Genomic DNA, 20,593 nt, shown 5'->3' with positions numbered 1-20,593 from the left:
GTTACTGTTTCCTTTTTTTTTTCCTTTTTCTTTTAAATAATGGGTCTTTGAGAAATGTCGCTCGAGTGAAACGAAAACATTTGGCAGTAATTAGAAAAAAAATACGACTGTGATTATTTTAAGGAGCGCTGTTACGGAGAAGCTGGGGAGGGGAGACTGTTTTGGTGTTTTCCTGAAGTTCTCGTTAAGTCCCCAAAGTTTCCAGTATATATGAATGCATGCTGGAAGCGGCCTCCTCCTTTTCCGTGAAAAGTCGTGCAGGTTTCTAAATGAACTTCACTCTCTTTGGCATTTTTTCTTCCACAACACCTCACGGATGTTTGGCTCCTTTCTGAATGTATTTTTATGTCAATATCAAAGCCGCAGTTTAGGTGACGCGAGAGAGGGGGTGGACTGCCCACTGCAAAAAGTGTAAAAATTAGGCGTGTGCTCTGCTTGCTTCAGTCAGCGTGAGACCACTGGACGATTTCCTTATTTTTCAGCACCAAGTCCAAATGATTAAGGGCAAAATGTTTTTAAAGGTTCCCTGTGTTCTAGTCTTCTTCACTTTGTACATGCGAGAGGGATTATCAGAGGATTATGACGCAAAAGTTAGCACGAATATTAATTTACAGGTAAGATTTTGGTTTTTTATTACACAGTTAATGCTGCTTTCTGAAATATCATCCCTATTGCATTAGGACAATATTAATGACGCAGAGCTTTATATTTAATGCATTTTAAACGCACAAACATGCATCTAAATCCAGTAAATCTCAGTCAACCCTTTGCGAAATATTTAAAATTTATTAAAGCTATATTTCCTAAAGTGAAAGTTTGCACAATGGAGGACTATATAATAAGATTACCAAAAAGATCTTATTATATAGTCCTATTTTTCTGTAACCCGTATAATTAATGTTGCGTAACTTTCTCTTTAGGGGGTTTCCACACTTACTATTTGTTTATGCTAACTTCGCACCAATACACAGGATATTTGGTAATGTATTGACACAGCAATGACTAGTGTATTGAATTAACATTGGACACTGAACCGTGCAACCCTGGCCCGGGCCTGCATACAGTGAAAGCATTTATTTCCAGTTCCACTTCCCCTCCATTCATGAATGACTTTGATTCAAACTGTTATGACACTCAATCTTGACCCAACCCTCACACAGGAAGATTGTACAGATTGATTCAAAAATGGGACATTTTGGACAAATTATTGAACCAAGAATCTCTTGTTACACTTACAAAATGTGCCATTTCCTAAATGCACTTGAAATACCAGTGTGGTTTGTTTTTTGTTTTTTTATGTGGTGCCTTGTTTCTTTTCCAGAGAGCAAAACGTCAAAGCAAACCAACAAAACCAGTGGTAAGTCTGTGCATTTTTTTGTAATAGTGCTAAGTAATGGCTGTTCTGTGGCTCTAACAGCTGTGCAGATTTCATTCTGTTCTGTTGGTTGCACAACCTGAACTGAACAACAAGCTTCACAGTCAACCACCACTGCCTCTCAGGATATCTTCAGTAACTCCACTGTGGGATTTTTCCTTCAGGTTACTTCAGTCTGTAGCAGTTCCCTGGTAACATACAGTAATTCTTGGGCAAATCACAGCTTTCCTAAATACCGCTGAGGTGGAAGCCTGATGTGGCTGTCTCTGCCCCCTGCCTGTCGCCTTGTCCTGCACTAATGTGGCCAGCATTAACCAGATTGGTCTCAGTAGGCGCCAGCAGTCCCTAAGTAAACAACAGGAGGGCACAGACACCCTGCAGGGAACTGCTTTGTGTTGTTTCACTGGCTTGATGCAGGAGAATCAGTAATATAGAAAAAAAGAAAAACAAGGATACCACATTGACAGTAAGTTCATATGCATGTGGCAACTGGGAAAGATTCATACAGGTGGCAAATCTACAGTAAACTGTAATTTATTTATTTTTATTTCTATTTTTGCAGTCAGTTGATTTGATTGACGTCTTGTATTTTTACAGTAAAACAGGGCTTTGCTCCTATGTGACGAGAATCTCCTGTAAATCCTTCAGTTTGCTGCTTTCTTCTCCAACCTTTAAGTTATTCACTTATTTTTTATGTCTCCAGCTGAAGGTGACAGACTACCTTGTTAAGTGTTCAGTGGTGTCCCGCTATGCTGTTACTACAGTCCAGAGTTCAGTGTGGAACCAGCTCCCAATAACTAAGGAGGCTGCCTTTGAGGTGGACCTGCCCTCCTCTGCTTTCATCTCTAACTTCACCATGTAAGTCGGCCCAGTATTATCAAGTCTGCTACCTATGGTATCATTTCTTTGTTAGTGTGCCTGTGTTCTTTCTGTTTCCTTTTCTTCTTCTCTACTTGTTTGCTCTTACTTTAAAAGCCTGAAACAGCACCCAATCTGTGTCTCACTCTTTTGAATAACTGTCTTCCAGTAGTGTTCACTGTATATTGATTAAAATATAATAATGCATAGCTACTAAGTCCCACATTATAGAGTGGACAAGAAAAAAAACGCTTTTTGTCTGCTATATAGAGAGAAGACAAGATACAAATAATAGAAAAAAAGCAGTATCAATATAAATATGTAGAGTATCTCACAATTGAGAAATAACGCAAATTGAAATGAACAAAAGTAATCGTTTTCATTGGTGGCCTGAATCATAAAGTAAAACTTGAGACAAATTAGTAGAAATTAGTACATGTAGATCATTTTTGCTCTAGGAAACTAGAATTCTGGTCTGGAGTAGATGCATAATTTTATGACCGAGAGGTTTCAAAACCGCTCTCCTTTAAAAATGCTAAATATAAACAAGACAAATAAGTCAACACTGCAGGCCAAACAGCAAGCCCGGAGTTGAATTTGGGAGCGGAAGCAGGTCAGGAGGAGAAGGAACCTGAGGGTACATGAATGCCAAGCTTTGTAAACCCAAGTCCAAAAGTTAATAGGAGTTTGCCCAGTTCCCCTTTCGCCCCCATACAGTTTACTAAGGCACCTTGCCAGTTCAGATATGCTGCATAGACACACACTTACATCAGCTGTCCGTGTGTGTGTGTGTGTGTGTGTGTGTGTGTGTGTGTGTGTGTGTGTGTGTGTGTGTGTGTGTGTGTGTGTGTGTGTGTGTACACAGGAGGATTTAGACTTGAATTTTTTAAGTATGTGTGAGTTTGGAGCTCGTACAGCTTCTTGCACCCATAATTCTTGACATTTCTCTCTCACTCCTTGTCACACACAGACTTGCGTACATTCATAAATGTTTTCACACAGACATTCAGAACTCATAAGACTGCCTGTATGTCACTAAATACCCAGAGGAAAAAAGTTGTGGTATATGTATTGCGTTAGTTCTTTGGCATTTCGGCTTCCAACACTAAGAACTCTATGTGTAGATCACTGACGTACAGCCGTTCCTTCACCCTCTCAGCCAGCCACACATATAAATATAAGCACCTTCATTTTCCACTCTGCTCTCTCATGCCATTCTGCTCTGCTTTTCAAACAAGACCCGCTTCAAGGCTGCGGGTTTATTTTAGTTAGCTCTTGATGTTTTTTTTCCTTTGGATATATTTGTTCTGTGGACCTGACCTTAATTTAGCACCTTGTCACGTGCCAGCAGTGGTCACGATGCCTAGAAAGTGCACTGTGTGAATTTAATCTCATTTTTGAGCACTGGTTTTGGTTGGGATTTAGCTGGGTGTAGCACACAGTGGCACTCCCCTGGAGGATCATCAGCTTGTGAGCTCTCTCGCTCCATTATTGTTATTTTTACACGAAAATTACTCTTTTCCACTCTTCCTGTTTATAACCTTCACCTCCTTTTCATGTTGTATGAACTCGATATGTATACAAGTTTGTGTGGCAGCTTTGTAATTTCTGTGGAAATACGATGTGTAAAGTAAAACAAATCATGTTTAACATCCCCGTGTGTGTCACACAGAGAGGTATTTCTTCTTTCCTTTTCCCATCAGCACTTCCAGCGGCAAGGTGTATGTGGCCCAGGTGAAGGAAAGGGCTGCTGCCAGGAAAATGTACGACACAGCTAAGAAGCAAGGAAAAACAGCAGGACTTGTCGCTACCAAGTCAGTCTTAGGGAAAATTGGAACTTTTTACCACCTTTGATAACTGCAGAATATTATGTTTTGTTTTGGGGGGGTAGTTTTTTCATGTTTGCAGTATCATACTATATTTACAGAAATACAACTTTGCAAATGTTACATTTGTGGTTTTGCAGAGAGAGGGAAATTGAGAAGTTTCGTGTTGCAGTGAGTGTGCCATCAGGGGCTAGGGTGTCCTTCTTCCTGACGTACGAGGAGCTGTTACAGCGTCGGCTCGGCCGCTATGAGCTCACTCTGGGTCTGAGGCCCGGTCAACTTGTCCAGAACCTCACATTAGATGTCTGCATAAGAGAGAGGACAGGCATCAGTTTTCTTAAGGTCCTTCCTCTTAGGACAAGCCAAGCGGTCACCAACACCCCAGCTCAAGGTAAAATCTGAACGGTTAGCCATCAGAATATTTACATGTGCATTATTTGACTTAACATAATGTCTTGTTTTTGCTGGCTGTAATTTCATACCACACAGGGATGGTATATTCTTAAATGGTTGGTGAGAAAAATGCAAATAAGTCTACTTACTTTGATGGAAATTTTGTAAATTCTCTTCTATTGGTTTTGAGTCCAACCTCATGGCATGTTTCCCACAGCTAATGCCGATGCCCCTGCCTCTACTCATGTCGAGCAGAGTCCCGAGTGTGCTCGGGTCCGCTACACTCCGACTCTAAATCAACAGAAGAGCATTTCTTCCAATGGTCTTAATGCTGATTTCATCATCCAGTATGATGTGGATCTAAAAGACCTCATAGGTGATGTTCAGGTCAGCACCTTTCATTCCTGACTTTGTCACACTATAAACATGTAATACCGATAGAAGCAAAGGTTGCTTTTAACAATCTCTTTTCTCACTCACTGTCAGGTGTATGATGGCTACTTTGTGCATTACTTTGCACCTAGGGGACTTCCTGTGGTTCCTAAGGATGTTATATTTGTCATTGATGTCAGTAGCTCAATGATAGGCAATAAGATAAAGCAGGTAAAGTGGACAAAGGCTCATTTGGATAGCTAGACCTGTATTGTCTTAAGATGAAGAAACTTGCTCACATATGACAGCAACGTCGGTTTTCTGTAAATAATTCCAAGAATTTCTGTCAGTAGACAAAGCAAGCTATGAGCACCATCCTTGGGGACCTTAGAGAGGGAGACCACTTCAACATCATCACCTTCTCGGACAAGGTTCACACTTGGAAAAAAGGCAAAACAGTGCGGGCAACTCGGCAGAATGTATGGGAAGCCAAAGAGTTTGTGAAGAGGATTATAGCAGAAGGATGTGAGTCCAAAACTGATACTGACTGAACTGCTGCACTGTACACAATTTGAATCATTGCATCAGCTGATTGTTAAACTTGTGCCTTCAACTAATTCTCTCCTTTTTCCACTCCTTTGTGTCAGGGACCAATATTAATGCAGCTCTGCTCTCAGCTGCCCAGCTTGTCAATCCTCCATCCTCTGGCCCTTCCAGACGCACCTCATCTCATCGTGTTCCTCTGGTGATTTTCCTCACTGATGGGGAAGCAACCATTGGAGTCACATCCAGTGAGACTATCCTCAGTAATGCCAAGAAGGCTTTGGGCTCGGCCTCTCTGTTTGGCCTTGCCTTTGGAGATGATGCAGACTTCCTGCTTCTCAAACGCCTGGCTCTGGAAAACCGAGGTGTAGCCCGGATGGTGTATGAAGATGCAGATGCAGCCTTGCAGCTTAAGGACTTCTATGATGAAGTAGCTAGCCCTTTGTTATCAGACATACAGCTGTCTTATCTGGATGATCAAGCATTTGATATCACCCGCTCCCTTTTTCCAAACTACTTCCAAGGATCTGAGTTGGTTGTGACTGGGAGAGTTAAGACCGGGGTCAAAGATTTAAAGGTGCTAGTCTCAGCTATAGATTCAAAGCAGCAAATGAAGCTGGAGAACGACGTGTTTATTTCCCAAGAAAATGGGACAACAGATTCACTTGAGTGTTCGGGAGATTTAGAAGGGATATCCAGCTTTGTTCATCGCCTCTGGGCATATTTCACTATCAAAGAGCTTCTACTGGCTAAACTGAATTCTACTGATCCTGCAACTCAAAAGTTGCTAACAGATAAAGCAACCAACCTCTCCCTTAAATATAACTTTGTTACACCAGTCACTTCTTTAGTTGTAGTTAAGCCAGATGAAGATGAAGCAACTCAAAGTCCAACCACTCCAGAACCCACCACAGCTGCCACTATAACCACAACAGCAACAACTACAGCTACAACCAAAATGTCAGCTGCTGGTGTAGCAAAGAAGTCCGGCTCACCACCTAACCTTAAGCATAAGAAGTTAAATCCAGGCCTGCCTAAGTCACCTCCAAATACCCTAAAACCCCCCAAAACATCAGTGGTTACATCATCCAAAAAAGCAGCTACAACCTCAAGTCCGAGCTCTATGAAAACAGCCCCTGCACCATTCTCTGCTAAAAAGCTCACTCCTTCCCATAATGGCCTGAAAACGTCTCCTCCTCCTCCAGCTGGAAAGATACCCACTTCTCTGCTAAAGATTTTAAAAACAGCACCACCTCCTGCACCTGGAAAGGTCTCCACTCCCCTGCCCAATGCCAAGAAACCAAATACTCCCACAACCACCCCTATGCTGACATTCACCACCAGTCTCTCACCACCACTAAGTTCAGTCAGAACTAACCCTGCCCCCCTACCCAGTACAGCACGGACAGCTCTCCCTCCTGTCAAAGTGACTCTAAGAGCAGAGAACAGCACATCGTCTGCTCCATATGCTCACCTGTCCGAAAGCACTCCTTCCCTCACTCACTTGTCATCTACACTAACCTCTCCCACTCCAGCTCCAGCTCCAGCAGTGGAAAACAACAACACAAAATCAAATGTTGACACAGACCTGAGGATTGCCACCCTAGTGTCAGCTACCTTTGCTCCCATGCCTGGCGTAACAGATGGGGAACAACTGTGGGAGGCAGCACAGCTTCTGGGTAGGTTACACCTCGTCTCATCTGTTGTGTGCTGAGCTTAATTCACAGTCAAAGCTTTTTTTGCAACCTGGGAGTTATAAGGTGGATGATGAGGAGTAGACTGTTTGTTTATCATTTATTGAACTGTTTATTGTCTCTCCACTAGATGTCTCTTCTTCCATTCAAATTCAAAGACGAGGTAAAACTGGATTTCCTCTCTATAACAAACGCTTTGTTAGTCAAAGCGCTATTTGTATATATTTGTATAGATTTGTACCTGTTTATACTGGAGCTAGTAGTAATAGTTATATCATATACAAGAATAGAATTTACTTAAAGGGGACCTATTGTAGTGCCCTGTACTTTTATTCTTGGATTCTAGAGTAGGTTAACATAAGTCTAAGTTTAGAATAATTCCTGTTCATCTTATACTGGACCTTGACATAGCTCTTTAATTTATCTGCCATCTGAAATCTGTTAATACACGCTTTAATTAAAGGCAAAAAAAAAAAAAAAAACTTGACTGGCAGCACCTCAAAAACAGAAGGGTTCACTGCAAGTGGGCAGGACTAAAAAGTTAGGACACACTCGAGATTATGGACAAGTTTAATAAAAAAACCAAAATGAAACTCTTGTACATAGTGAACATACTGTAGTGGTCAGATATGCTAAATGCGGACATCCTGATCACTCTTTGGGTATCTTTATTTCATATCAGGACCAATTTCCTGGTTCAGTATGGCAAAGGAAGCTCAGCTTACTGCAGGTCACTGAAGAACTCAGCTGATGTTGTTGTGTTGTTGTACATTTTTCCTGTATTATCGAAAGCAGGAAATTTTGAAAAATAAGAAAATGCCTCACTTTGACCGAGTTCATCCAAAGACAAAGAAGGAGGGATGGACAAATAGGATGAAAAAAAATAGAAAGTGATAATTGAGCATAATAGTTCCCCTTCATAAAATTGTCTCTGGAAATTAAAGCATCTGACAACATTGGAGGGGAAATTATTCTCTGGTGGAAATGTTCGCTTTAAAGAATTAAAGAAATGCTTTATTTTCAGTGTTGAAGCAAAAACAACATATTTTATAATTGTAAGTAAGTAAGTAAAATTTATTTATATAGCGCTTTTCACAGATAAAAAATCACAAAGTGCTTTACAACACAGGAAATGGAAATATAAACAATATAACAGTAAATAAAACAAAATTAAACTATAAAACTATAAAAACAACATAAGAGGAAATTAATCAAATGCTTTTCAAAATTGTGTTATATATATTTTAAAATGATAAATTTGCATTTTAAAATACTGTACACAGTTCTTAGATTCAGTAACATTATCTAGCTGTTAAAATACACCATGACAACTATATATATCAGAATATAAATCAGTAATAATTTGCATATCTTTTCTATTAAATAGATATTGACCTGGTGAAAGGTAAGCATCATGATTAAATCATTATATTCTGTTATTTCTAAAATCAGCTCCTTTGGTGAGCAGTGCAGTGTGAAGTGAACCTGCTTTTCATACATTGTTTCCATTTCTCAGACTATGATGCAACCTATGAATATGATTACGATGACGATCAAGATAACTGTAAGTTTTCAATGTATATTGGAAGCAATACTCTACTCTCACTTACAACCTGAAATGTTTCTTTACAATACATGTCTGACTTATTTTCAGGGTATATTACTGACACTTTTGGTGAGTATTTGAGAATGCAAAAGCTGCATATAAAGTCATTAACTGTAAAGATGCTGCTTGCAATACAGTCCTGTCATTGGTTTCAGTGCTTGGGAGTGAGGAGGATTGTCCTTTAGCTGAATGTCTTGTGTTTTTAGAGCCTCAACCCAAAATGGGAGCCATCAGGGGATTCTCCTCATCAGGTTGAGTCAACATTTTATTTATTTTCTCTTTAGTAGGCCCTTAAACTAATTTCAGTAGTTAATGTATATACTAAATATTATCTTTTGCAGTTGATGGAGATCCTCATTTTGTGGTCCAGCTAGCAAAGCTTCACCAAAACCTGTGTTTCACAGTAGATGGCAGGGCTAATGATGTCCTCAGACTGCTGGAAGACCCAGAGAGAAGTATGCAGAGCAATAAGATCTATAATCTGACACTGTAATTTTGGTGTTTAAACGTCTACATATGTCTCCTTTCTCTTCAAGATATCATTGTAGATGGCCACCTAATGGGGGCTCCCTCCAAAGATGGTGTTGAAGACCGTTTGCGAAACTACTTTGACCAGCTCACAATCTCCGCGGTCACGGGCAACTCTGGTGACATCATGATCACACTCACGCTGGACGCTGTAGTTTTGGAAGGTGAAGGGCGGGATACGCTTCCCATCAATCAGCAGGGATCAGTGACGAGGCAAGGCGTGACTGTTACTGTGGACAACCACCAGAGCTGCTGGATCGAGCTGGCAGAGGGCGTGCAGTTCCTGGTCCTGTTCCATCATTATAAACATCCAAGCTACCTGCAGTTGGCTCACCTGGGCTTTTACATCACAGATGGGCGAGGGCTTTCTGACTCCACCCAAGGCCTTCTGGGTGCGTACACTGAAGCTTCCACTGAAAATGAATATGTTGTTTTGTTTTGGTACATATGGCATAAAACACTTAAAATACTTAATTGCAGATAAAAAGCTCCCACTTACAAAACCATTTTAAATACTACACTGTTGGCTACTGTGCCCAGTGGTTTAAAAGAAAGCTGGCCACGACATTCAATTTTCATTTCTTTAGATGTGATATCAGTTATAGAAAGAGAGTTGTTGTATTCAGTCTTACTAGCTTAAAAAAAGAAGACAACTGGACTTCTTTAGTTTTCTGGAAGATGTTTCATCTCAGCCAATAGTTCCCTTGAATGTAATAAAAAAATAAATAGCAAATAAACAAAAATATTCAGGATCAATATCTCCTTCCTGATCTGATTACTAGAAAAAAACCTGCAAACCTCACTGTCAACAGTTTAATGTACAACCTTTCTAATTTCTACCATTGCCAACCTAAACATCAGCTAACTAATGCTACAAATGTTTAAATCCCATCGCAACCGTAAGTGTCAGCGTAGGTTCTCAGTCATCCAGGTTAAGGTAGTCTAAGGAGCTAATGGGATTTGGGGTTAGTATGTCTCTTTGCTTAATCATAGACTCTATATAAAAGATTATGTAGCCACTATTACCATTACTTTGAAGCCTGTTGTTGACCATTTTTACTATTTTATTTGACTATTTTACCATTTAAAGCATTTCATCATCATAGTTTTTTGAAGTATGATGCATCATTAATAATGTAGTGGACCTGACAGTGGAAATGGGGGCTGCTGCATATTCATACTGTACTGACTTGTCAGCCAACTCCAGTACTTGATGTGATGATGACTGTTTTGTAATATACCAAACAAGCATTATGTAAACAATCTCTTGTACACATGGATTTTAAAACTTTTAACAAAAGAATGTAGCACACTACAGAAGGCCTTACTTTTTAGACTCGAAGACACTTTCCATCTTTTATGTACAGTCTATGATCTTAGTGTTAAATGTAAATGATAAATAGAGCAATCAAACGTGCTTATTTACTCAATCAAGTGTCAAAAAATAATAATCGGATACCTCAAATTTATAGATGAATACAGGAAGTGAGTTTAAGTTGTTACTTCTCATCATTTCTGTCCTTTATCCATCTGCAGGCCAGTTTCAACGTGCTGACATTAATATAACAGTGGTGAAAGACTACGTGGATGAAGGTCTTCATCGAGTTAAGAAGGAACAAATTCTGGCCAGAGGGATCCTGAGGTGGGGATCAGAGCAAATGCCAGTTACCCTGCAAGACAAGACGCTGAAGGACTCGGTGCAAAAACGCCACCGAAGCAGCTGCTGGGTGGTGCCCAAGACAGAGATAGAGAGACTACTGGGTCATTCGTATGAGAGCTACGTGGTGAATCATGTGTAATTCTAGCCGAGTCATTTCCACCATGTTGTCTGTTTGCTGCACAGCTCAAGTCACAGCAGGTAATGTGGATAGGTTATCACAAAAGGATGAACCAAAGCTGGGATCCAACTGGGTTAGTTGCCTGAATGGTATTCTGGAAGGGTGGGACAGATTACAGACTGCAAAGAAAAGTTTCCTGTAAAGAAGTAAATACAGCAAAGGATTGAATGGTGCCCTTGTTCCATCTCCACCACTGAATTTGAACCAGATTCAAGCTTCGTATCTATGACAGAGACGCAATGTACTCCTGGTCGCATGGCAACTACAAAATATCCAATGGTTGCTGCAGCAGTTTGCGCATGCTCCAAAATGTCTTGCAAAACAACCCTGTTTACAAGTTGTTTATCAGATTATTCTTATATTTTATGATTGAATTTTTGATAGTCAAAAGCCATCTTTCAGAATTACTTGTAATCATAGTGTAATTCAATAAGTTGTATTTTTAGTACAAGTGTATATAAAACATTAATGTATGTATTTGTGTATAGATAAACTTCCCGTGTCAGCATTGCATCTTTAATAAGCAACACAAATCAGCCTTTTCCAGGTTTGCCATGTGCTTTTTATTTTTCTGTCATTTCATTCATAGTTTAATTCATTTTATTTGTTACACAAGACATTAGGCATTGTTCACATACTAGTGATCAAACAAGGACAGTAAGTTTTCTACTACTCAGTCTATTTCTTTTGTCAATTTCAAGGGATATTTGTCAATAGTGGTTTTCAAAGGCCATACTAAACAGTACAACCACACATGAGGCTTTTGTTTTCAATAAATAAAAAAGAGGATAGTATCTGATGCTGAGGAAGGGTGGGTGGGGGGCTTCAGATATATCTATGTTCAAGAAGTAAACAGTATTCCAGTTATCACCAGATAATGTGTTTCCAGGATGAAGAGCACACACAATGTTAAATGACGCACAGTGCGAACACACAGCTGTATCGATTTTGACTCCAGATCTATGACTGACTGCTGCTGTTGTCCCTCCATCAAAACCTGTTTCTTAGGAATGCTAAAAATCATTAAATCCTGATGCAACACTGGAATGATCACTAAATTAGGTAAACATAACACATGACACAGCAAATAAACAAACAAAAGAAATCGGTGTGCATAACGTTTTAAATCCATTTTATCATCAGAACGTAAACTATTAGCATAGCATATTCAGCATTTGACGTAAACCCTTCCACGATACGTCAGCGAAATTCAAATAAATAGAGCTCAAAGATAAGACACATCAACACCCCAGACGCGATAACTTTGTTTAGAGTTGTCAAGGGGTTGGTCGCGGTGGATAAAGTGAAATGGAACCGCTTCAGTTTTCAGTAAAGTAAAATGGATCGTAGCATCTCGTGTTTGTTTTGATCCATAACGAGCCAAGCCACAGATCAATCTGACTGCGAGTGTGCACTGTAGAGATATGAGGAACTGTCTCAGGTGTACAATAACACCTCTGACTCGGTAGGAAACAGCATCCTCTCTATAGTGTTCAGCCAGCTCTGCAGAGCAACATACACCACCAAACTTTTAATGTCAGCGAGCTTTGCCAATAACAGAATCACCAGTTTTGGCACAAGACTGGCCTCCCACTACATGTTAGTAAAAACAAAGCAGTCAATGTTTTGAATGGGTCCAAACATTTGAATTAGACCCAAAATGAAGGCTACAACCAAATAAAAGCATCTTGGTTCACTCTCATGGGGCGGCACTTGGAACTGTGGTTTCATACTTATGCTATGCTACAGTCTTTTGAAAATTTCTTGCTTTTCCCTCTATGTCACACTACAATTTTTTTCTGAGTTTTAATCCCAAGGGTAATGACTTATCTCAATGACAAACACAAGGGTTGAAACAACCAAGACACAATCTGGTGCTTCCACTGAGAGCCGAAATTTCAGTCTTCACTCTCTTCCCCCGCAAGTGAAACTTCGCCAAGACAACAATCTCCTCACATACATTCTTATCCTTCACCATTTCAAAAATCTTCCAGATCTCTTCACAGAAACCCTCACCTAACACAAGACAAATCCTCACCATGCCCTTTTGCCCCAATGTTCCCTTTTTCTTGTAAATGTTCAACTCGAAGACCACGGTTTCATCCTCTGCTCTGTAAACTTCATAACTTCAGCCAGTGAAATGTGCACCAAGCATATAGAAATAAAACTCTTCAATAATTTAAAATGTTAGAAAGTAAACTATTCAAATTCAAAAGTGACATCACACAACAGAGATAAACAAAGAAACTTTTTTTGTGTTTTTCTTTTTCAGGAGGGAAGGGTTGACAGTTAGTAGCCACTGATTAGCTTGCCTGCTAGCACAGGAAACACAACAGCATTGCAAAGTGAGCACTATCAGCTGACAGAACAGCCCATTTATATGTAACTTTTCATCACATTTTTTTGTTTTGTTTTTTTTCTGTTTTTGCCCGACCAACAGATTTTGCCAAAATGAGCGGCATCTATTGAAGAAACACAGGTAAAAGACCAAGTAAGAGAAAAGTGAAAGCAGGGTTGACAGGAGTGATGCGTGGAATGGTCCAGCCTTCATACCGCAGTGTCATTTGAATCTATGTACAATACTACTGTGTGTAAAAGATGCATGCACGTCCACTGGAGGTGACCCTTCCAGAGGATTCTACACTAAGCCGTTACACATCTCTCATGTCAGAGCTATCTGTTGAGACCTCTCGGTGCCATCAACCTTCCATCGACCCAACCTCTGATATGAGGAGAACGATGTTACAGGAGGAATGAAATGCTTTGGAAATTGCCAACAACAAGTAATAAATTCACCTCTAATGATAATAGTTAAGACATGATTATACTGTAAATTCTACAATGGAATGAAAAACCATATCAACCCTGCTTTTCAGTGACAGAGAAAGGGAATGTGAGCATTTGAAAAGCGTGTATGTGTGTGTCTGTGAGCATTTATGTGTCTGAATGCGTGCCAAGAGAGGGCGAGAGAGAGCGACACGAGGAGGTGGAGGCAAACGGCTGAAGACGGGCTCAGAGGCTCAGACGCACACCCTCTCCACCACTCTCACATTTTACCCATTTTGCTTTTAAAGCACTGTTTAGGCAGCCCCGGCCCTCTACTGAAAGCCCCGTTGCCTCCAGTTTTGCATCCACCTCCTTTCCCAGCCTTGCCCTCTCTCAGAAGCCCCCCTCTCTAGCTCACTGCTCATCCTCCCCAAACACATCGTTCTGTTTGCGTTTCATGTTTTCAAAGTCAAAGTCGCTCCCGGTCGTACGTTTGTAGATGTCCTTGATGTCATTGCAAGTGGTCTCGAAGTGAGTGGTGGCATCGTAGGACCTTGATGCGAAGATCTGAGGAAAGAGTTCAATAACAAGAGTTAGATTTTACAGCATTGCTAGCAGGTCTGTGAGGCTGCAGTGCTCATTTCCAGCTTCACATTTTTATTCAAAAATATACAAAAGTAGCTTTGCATGATCCTTATTTATTGTCATACCAGGCCTCTGTGCACCTGCACAGTTTATCTGTTTGAAACAAGCAGATCTATCTCCCATCTCCTAACAAAGCTTTGTAAATGACTGAAAACAGAGGGTTTAAACACAACACAGCTCTGTGTCTAATATGAACATATTAGGGATATTCACTCATAGTAACATTATACAGAGGCAAGAGGGGAAAAAAACTCTGAATCTGATTGTTTAGAGCAGTCTGATGCTTGCAGCTAAAATTTCAAGCTGGCACCTAAACGCCTCACATGCACATACAAGCTGGCTTCAAAAGTGAGTCAATCCCCACAGCCTCCTATTCTAACATTTTAGAGCAGAAACAAATCTGGGCTTTATTTAAGGTCTTTTGGGCTATTTTAAAAACAATTAACTGTCAAATATCTTGCATTTAACTGTATTAAAAGCGCTATGCATTTGGTGAGTGAATTCTATCATTCTGTATGGAACTTAGCACTAATTAGCAGGTGTCTGCATCTATTTTATGTACTCATAGTTTATGGGTGCCTCTTGCTAACCAAACTTGTTAACCCAAGTTTGGTTAGCAACCCATTTATGGGTCCAAAATAACCAAGCGGGCCAGCTGTTGCCCATAAAATTGAAGCTTCCAAAAAGGAGATCACGATACAAGTGACATCACTAGATCATCACTACAGCCATCTTCTATGGACAGTCTATGATAGAATGATAATTACCTATCTAGTACAACATTTCTTTGCAACAAACTGGTCAACTGACCCTTCAACTCAGCCGTATTAGTTGTGGCAGCATATTAATTTGTTATATTGTAAAATACAATATTTTTTCTGGATGTTACCCTTGGAAAAAATGTCTCACCTGGCTCTCAGTACCATCATCTGTGGGCTCATAAAGGTCGCTAATAGCCACAAACCTGTGGGGAAAAAAATGTGATTTATCCCAGTTATATATGCACCCCCCCCCCCCCCCCCCCCACCCCCCTCATGTAACTAAAAACATACATGAATTTGAATAAGCAAGAAGTAAAATGTGGGACTCACTTTTGGTCGATGGGCTCCAGCAGCTCCAGAGCTGGCTCAATTTCATTCTCAGGTTCACTGGTTTCCACTGTGGTGCTGACAATAGCGATGTACTTCCCCTGGGCCGCCACGTTGTGAGCATAGGAGATCATGCACACATAGATGTCTAAAGAACAGACAAAGGAGTTAACAGGAAGAGATGGTTAAATCAAGAGTTAACTTCAAGCAGGATTAATTGACGTTTTTGTCCACTTGGAGGCAGCAGGAACGAGCTGTATACACACTGACACGTTATCGTCCCAGTTGAGTAAACAGTTGCCTGTTTATATAAGCATTCATCTGGAGTCATGTTTCTAGCCACCTGCTGTGTGTCTCATATCTCATTTCCTTTAGCTTTGCTTTTGTTTCCATAACTTTTTAACAAAAAAAAAAATCTCAGGGTTGCTCCAGTATATGCACAAGTTACTTTTTTAAATTGTCTTTCTTCTTCTTGTTGTCAAGCAAGTTGTCTATAGTGCTTATTTTCCTTCCTTCTTTTATTTTTTCCAACTTTACTGTTTAAATCAGGTGAGTAACAGTGATAGTAAATCAAAACAGTACAACTGAAACAATTAGCAGAAAGGTGCTAAAAGGCACCGTGGAGCTAAGGGCAACTGCAGAGCTCATCACTTCTAGTTTGTCACATTTAACATGGAGTCTGATGTTTATTGATTAGGGATGTTAAAAAATAATCTAAATTTAATCTGTAGGGGACTAAATCTGCACCATTTCTTTGAAGAATAAAAAGCAGAAATATTGAATATAGAAAATATTGCTCACCTGAGTTGCGATTAACCTGATTCTGAGGAATGATGATCTGACAGGAGTTGGCATCATTAGTGTTTTTGATGGGATGGCTGAGGATGCAGATCACACGGATCACCTGACCCGCTTTACGGACACGGTCTGGGATGTAACTAGGGTCGCAAATGAGCTGCTTACAACGAGCCACCTGCAGTGGGAACGAGACAGTAATGATGTGAGTCTGCTGGCTAAGTGCATTTGGCTGAATAAACCTTAATCGTAACCACTTTAACATTTGTAATGATACTGTTAAACTTGTGTAGCTGTGGACAATAAGGCAGAATCTGCTTTACCTCGCCCTCAGACTTTACTCCAATCACTTTACCACCTTCCATCACGATCTCATCCACAGGTTTGTTCAGCATGTAGGTTCCTCCATAGATTGCACTCAACCTAAGATTACAAACGAGTATGATCCGTTAACTCGAGGAGTGGTTTTGATAGTTATGACAGACTCCATCATAAATATCAGAAGTTTAATTTAAGTTAAAATACCTGGCAAAGCCCTGTGGCAGTTCTCCCAGACCATAGAGGGGGTAGAGATAAGGGCTCTTGCCATACCGTGCCAGTGATTCACTGTAGAGTTTGATACGGTTGATCGTCTCCAAACAAGGAACATCAAGATAGCTGAAGTGGAGCAAAAGCAATGTGAGAACCCCATTGGTATCTGTTTAAGCACATAATAACAATAAACCCTTGGTATTCCCTGATAAGAACATCTGTGACTCATATTTGAAAGCATGCAACTGTGATATTAAGCAGAAATAAACAATTAAACGGTTGATGATGGGTGATGTTGTTCTTACTCATCTGTCCTGTAGAGGGCCAGGGCGTGGCCAGTGAAGTCAATGACATCCTGACCGAGGTCAAACTTCTTGTAAACGTCCCTCATCGTTGTGGTTTTAGGGTCCACGCCCTCAAAGGTCTTGGGGTCATTCTCATCAAAATTGGCCACAAAGACTAAAAACTTTCGAAACCTCCTCTTTTCAAACATTCCCATCAGATCTGTGAATTCAAACCGAGGTTTCAGCACTCTACTGTCGACATCATCGCGTGCAAAATGTAATGAGACAACATTCAGGTGACTTACTTGAAGCTAGTGCCTCAGTCTCAGTTGATGGCACCTTGTAGATCTTTCCTCCTTTGTAGACAAAGCTGCCTTCCACTACTTTAAAGTCCAGATACCGTGTCACTTCTGTGTATAGCAGCATCTTTACAAGCTGACCTGCAATCAGGGAGGCAAACACACGCAACATCTTACAGGCTCTGTGTTAAATCCACACTACATATACAACATAACCACAAATCCCTTGAAAGCCTACAACATAACATGCTGTAACATGACGCTCACCTCACAGGAAATATAACTATATGTCGCGTTAACAAATCCCACAGCTATTGTATTTCGCCTGCTTAGTCTGGTCGATTCCTCCTATGCATTTCCAGCTACTTTTTTACCCTAGTTTTTGAATGGATCACTAAGAGGACAACAGCCACCGTCTTAATGTAAGAACTCAGAAATGTCATCAGATTCCTGGTGGGGGATTTTGAAAATTACTAGAATAAATATGAGGAAATGCACAAAAAAGTGGAAAAACTTCATGGACAAATATGATGGCCTCTGAAAAAATACTGATTGGAACAAAGATTAAAGGCCAGGAGAGAAAAAAGTCCCAGCATTTTATTTGTTCCTGTCACGAATGGCACTGCTTATAAAACACCAGGACATGGTAAAACACCACCCACAAGCATTAATGCTGGCAAAGGTGTTGGCCACTTAAATAGGTTACATTGCCAGGTCTCCAGAGTCACCTAAACAAGCAGTTAGTGTGTGACCAACCTTGAAGAATTAAAGCATTTTGCAGTCACAGTATTAAGCTCCAGAATTACCCTGTTGAATAGTCTGAAGCCCTTTGGCTCTTGTGTACTTATCACGTGCTAACTTTTATGGCATTTCTTTATATAATTAGCAACAGGATTCTAACCGTTGGCCATGAGAAACTTGGGTATGAGGTCAACGTTCCAGTCACGTCCTCTGCCCATTGACTCAGGTGGGGTATCTGGCAGACTGAAGCGCTTGTACAGCTGTGGAAAAGGAAAGGAAAGCCTGTGAGGCCCATCGAATCTGAGGCTTTACAGATAATAAAGCAGTTAGCAAATGAAGACAGTAAACGGGTGACAGATGGGACTTGAAGTAAAATGAGATATACTGAGAAACATTAAAAGTTTATTGATTGGTTTTATAGATCCCAGAAGTCCTTACCTCCTCCAGGGGGGTAATGGAAGAGCTCTCCCCACCGTAGTAGGGGTTTCGGTCCATGTGCAGAACCTTCTTGCCATTCACGGACATGATCCCAGACAGAATGCATTCCTGCACGAAAACGGATTTATTTATCCAACACATCAATCACATCAATAACTCTTAGGTATAAAACAGCCCTATAATAAATCCTTCTCCTGTCAAGGCTCCAGTGTTTTAGAGATGTGTTGAATCATTCATTGAGGGGTGTAGTTTAAGTTGTCAAGATGAGAAATGTTTCTAGTATTTTGGTCTAGACCTTAGCATATCATTAGAGATAGGCACGCTGCTTAGTTTAGACACTGAATGTAAATGGAAGTAAGGAGGTTCTGACAGAAGGATGCGGGGGACAGTGGAAAAGATGTACGCATGCGTGATTGCATCGTCTTAACAACGTAGCTACGATAATAATAATACTAATACTAATAATAATAATAACAATAATGTAATTAAAAATGTATTACATAAAAAATAAAAATTGTGTGGATATGCATCGTTGTATTTGATTCCATTTATAAAACTACCAGAATATCCGCTTCCGTGTCTGCAAAGAGCTGGGAGAATAGCACAGAAAGCGCACTTCTGCCGCAGAGGGTGTGATGAGTGAAAGGAAAGTGCGGCGATAGTGGCAGCAGTGAAAAGCTCTGTCATTTAATAAACCGGAGCTCAGGCCTGCGCCAACCTCAGGATGGAGGCCTGCCTATGCAAAGAGGACCATGACACACTGTAGGGTTACGCCTAAAAGATGCTGCTGGGTGTAACACAACACTGCGCCGGCTGTGACTCTGGAAAGCAAACAACTCCCGGTCGAGGAACTATTTTCTTCTCGTCGTGTACAAGCAGATCAGCTGGTGCGGTTTATTTCCAAAGAGCATCTCTTGTGATACATTTCTAATGTGACACGCACGCCGGGAAGCAAGGGGCTTCCACTCTTTGGCTAGGATAGAGGATATCGGGCCACTGATCTGGCTAAAACCATCTTTTGGGAAGCTGACAGAATCAATTCGGTGTGTTTCTGTGCAGACAAAACGAAGCTTGACTACTCACTGTGAGTCCGGTGCCCAAAACGATCACATCATATTCCTCATCCATGTTGTCTCACCGCCTCTCCCGTCTCGCCCTCTTTTTGCCTTGAGAAATGAAGGGTATTGAAAGCAAATAAAATTGGTTAGTCCACAAACCGGGTAACTGTCTCTCACTGTCTCTGCACAGGTCCTTTAAATTGCTCTTCAAAGTAAAATATTATTTATTAATCATTGGGTATAAATGGCCAATGGAATACACAGTCCACACTGTCACCGGCGAGGACGACCAAAGATGGCCCTGATCGTGGAGCAGTCTAGAACAATGCCACTGCGCGTCGGCAAATAGTGCGCATCCTCCTTCCCTATTTCCCATCCTGCCACACAATGGACTCAAGCTGCAAAGCGAGAGACGCCGCTTTGAGCCGGCTTTGGCGATTGTTTATTTTGCACACAGGCTGTGCTGTTGTGGAGTTTGGCTTTTGTTTTTGGCCATTTTGAAACCACAATGTTTGTGTTCTCTAATTTCTTATTCTATCTTTCCTTCCCAGTTGTAGGCGCAGCGTTGCGTGGATGAAGGCAGCGATATCCTTCCGCTGCTACAGCTGTGTGGATGGGAGTTGCTTTCACTGACTGAGCGCACGCACTAGGCCTTTACAGCAGGGGTGTTTCCAAGCTTTTCTTCTTTCTTTCTTTTTAACGGGGTGGTACAGGGGTGTGGGGTGGGGGACCAGGAGTATGGCAGGGGGTCGTAATGTTTGATCGGATTTAAATATTATTAAAGAAAAGTGTCTTTTCTGCAGCCCTGTCTCCCAATAAAGACGGTGTTACAAGAAAAGCAGTGCTGCAAAAGATTTGGATAACCTTTCTGCAAAGTGGCTAAACAAGCATTTAGGCCTCTTTTTTAAGTAAATG

General features: G+C 40.8%; 2 protein-coding genes across 3 annotated transcripts; one reads left to right on the top strand and one right to left on the bottom strand.

The window, feature by feature from the left end:
* The first annotated feature begins 33 nt into the window (after nucleotides 1-33).
* Nucleotides 34-13,474, top strand: itih6 (inter-alpha-trypsin inhibitor heavy chain family member 6). Of its 2 annotated transcripts, none has more exons than XM_076878795.1 (17): nucleotides 34-614; nucleotides 1,322-1,357; nucleotides 2,079-2,233; nucleotides 3,937-4,047; nucleotides 4,200-4,450; nucleotides 4,670-4,839; nucleotides 4,939-5,055; nucleotides 5,178-5,349; nucleotides 5,472-7,046; nucleotides 7,192-7,224; nucleotides 8,449-8,466; nucleotides 8,578-8,625; nucleotides 8,716-8,736; nucleotides 8,823-8,918; nucleotides 9,009-9,122; nucleotides 9,204-9,587; nucleotides 10,732-13,474. In XM_076878795.1, the coding sequence occupies exons 1-17, from the start codon at nucleotides 495-497 to the stop codon at nucleotides 10,992-10,994; spliced, it is 3,684 nt and encodes a 1,227-aa protein (XP_076734910.1). In that variant the 5' UTR covers nucleotides 34-494; the 3' UTR covers nucleotides 10,995-13,474. The 2 variants fall into 2 exon arrangements, with proteins under 2 accessions (XP_076734910.1, XP_004560354.1); XM_004560297.3 differs by having other exon boundaries at nucleotides 35-614; nucleotides 8,874-8,918.
* On the bottom strand, nucleotides 11,573-19,999 carry gdi1 (GDP dissociation inhibitor 1). The gene is made up of 11 exons (XM_004560296.4): nucleotides 19,704-19,999; nucleotides 18,621-18,728; nucleotides 18,343-18,442; nucleotides 17,448-17,582; nucleotides 17,164-17,362; nucleotides 16,853-16,984; nucleotides 16,651-16,750; nucleotides 16,334-16,505; nucleotides 15,536-15,680; nucleotides 15,354-15,408; nucleotides 11,573-14,366 (listed from the first exon to the last, which is right to left on the bottom strand). The coding sequence occupies exons 1-11, from the start codon at nucleotides 19,746-19,748 to the stop codon at nucleotides 14,214-14,216; spliced, it is 1,344 nt and encodes a 447-aa protein (XP_004560353.1). The 5' UTR covers nucleotides 19,749-19,999; the 3' UTR covers nucleotides 11,573-14,213.
* Nucleotides 20,000-20,593: the final 594 nt, after the last annotated feature.

The sequence above is a fragment of the Maylandia zebra genome, linkage group LG20 (assembly GCF_041146795.1).
Source record: "Maylandia zebra isolate NMK-2024a linkage group LG20, Mzebra_GT3a, whole genome shotgun sequence".
NCBI classification, from domain to species: domain Eukaryota; kingdom Metazoa; phylum Chordata; class Actinopteri; order Cichliformes; family Cichlidae; genus Maylandia; species Maylandia zebra.
The sequence above is the reverse complement of the archived record's forward strand: the minus strand, read 5'-3'. Positions and strand labels throughout refer to the sequence as shown.

Excerpts from the sequence above, each read along its gene's own strand:
- gdi1 (XM_004560296.4), bottom strand. The coding sequence starts at position 19,748 with ATGGATGAGGAATATGATGTGATCGTTTTGGGCACCGGACTCACA. Across the intron at positions 18,729-19,703 it reads TTTTGGGCACCGGACTCACA|GAATGCATTCTGTCTGGGAT; the intron begins GTGAGTAGTCAA and ends GTTTTCGTGCAG. Across the intron at positions 14,367-15,353 it reads ATGATGGTACTGAGAGCCAG|ATCTTCGCATCAAGGTCCTA; the intron begins GTGAGACATTTT and ends CTCTTTCCTCAG.
- itih6 (XM_076878795.1), top strand. The coding sequence starts at position 495 with ATGATTAAGGGCAAAATGTTTTTAAAGGTTCCCTGTGTTCTAGTCTTC. Across the intron at positions 8,919-9,008 it reads CAGGGGATTCTCCTCATCAG|TTGATGGAGATCCTCATTTT; the intron begins GTTGAGTCAACA and ends TATCTTTTGCAG. Across the intron at positions 9,123-9,203 it reads GCTGGAAGACCCAGAGAGAA|ATATCATTGTAGATGGCCAC; the intron begins GTATGCAGAGCA and ends TTTCTCTTCAAG.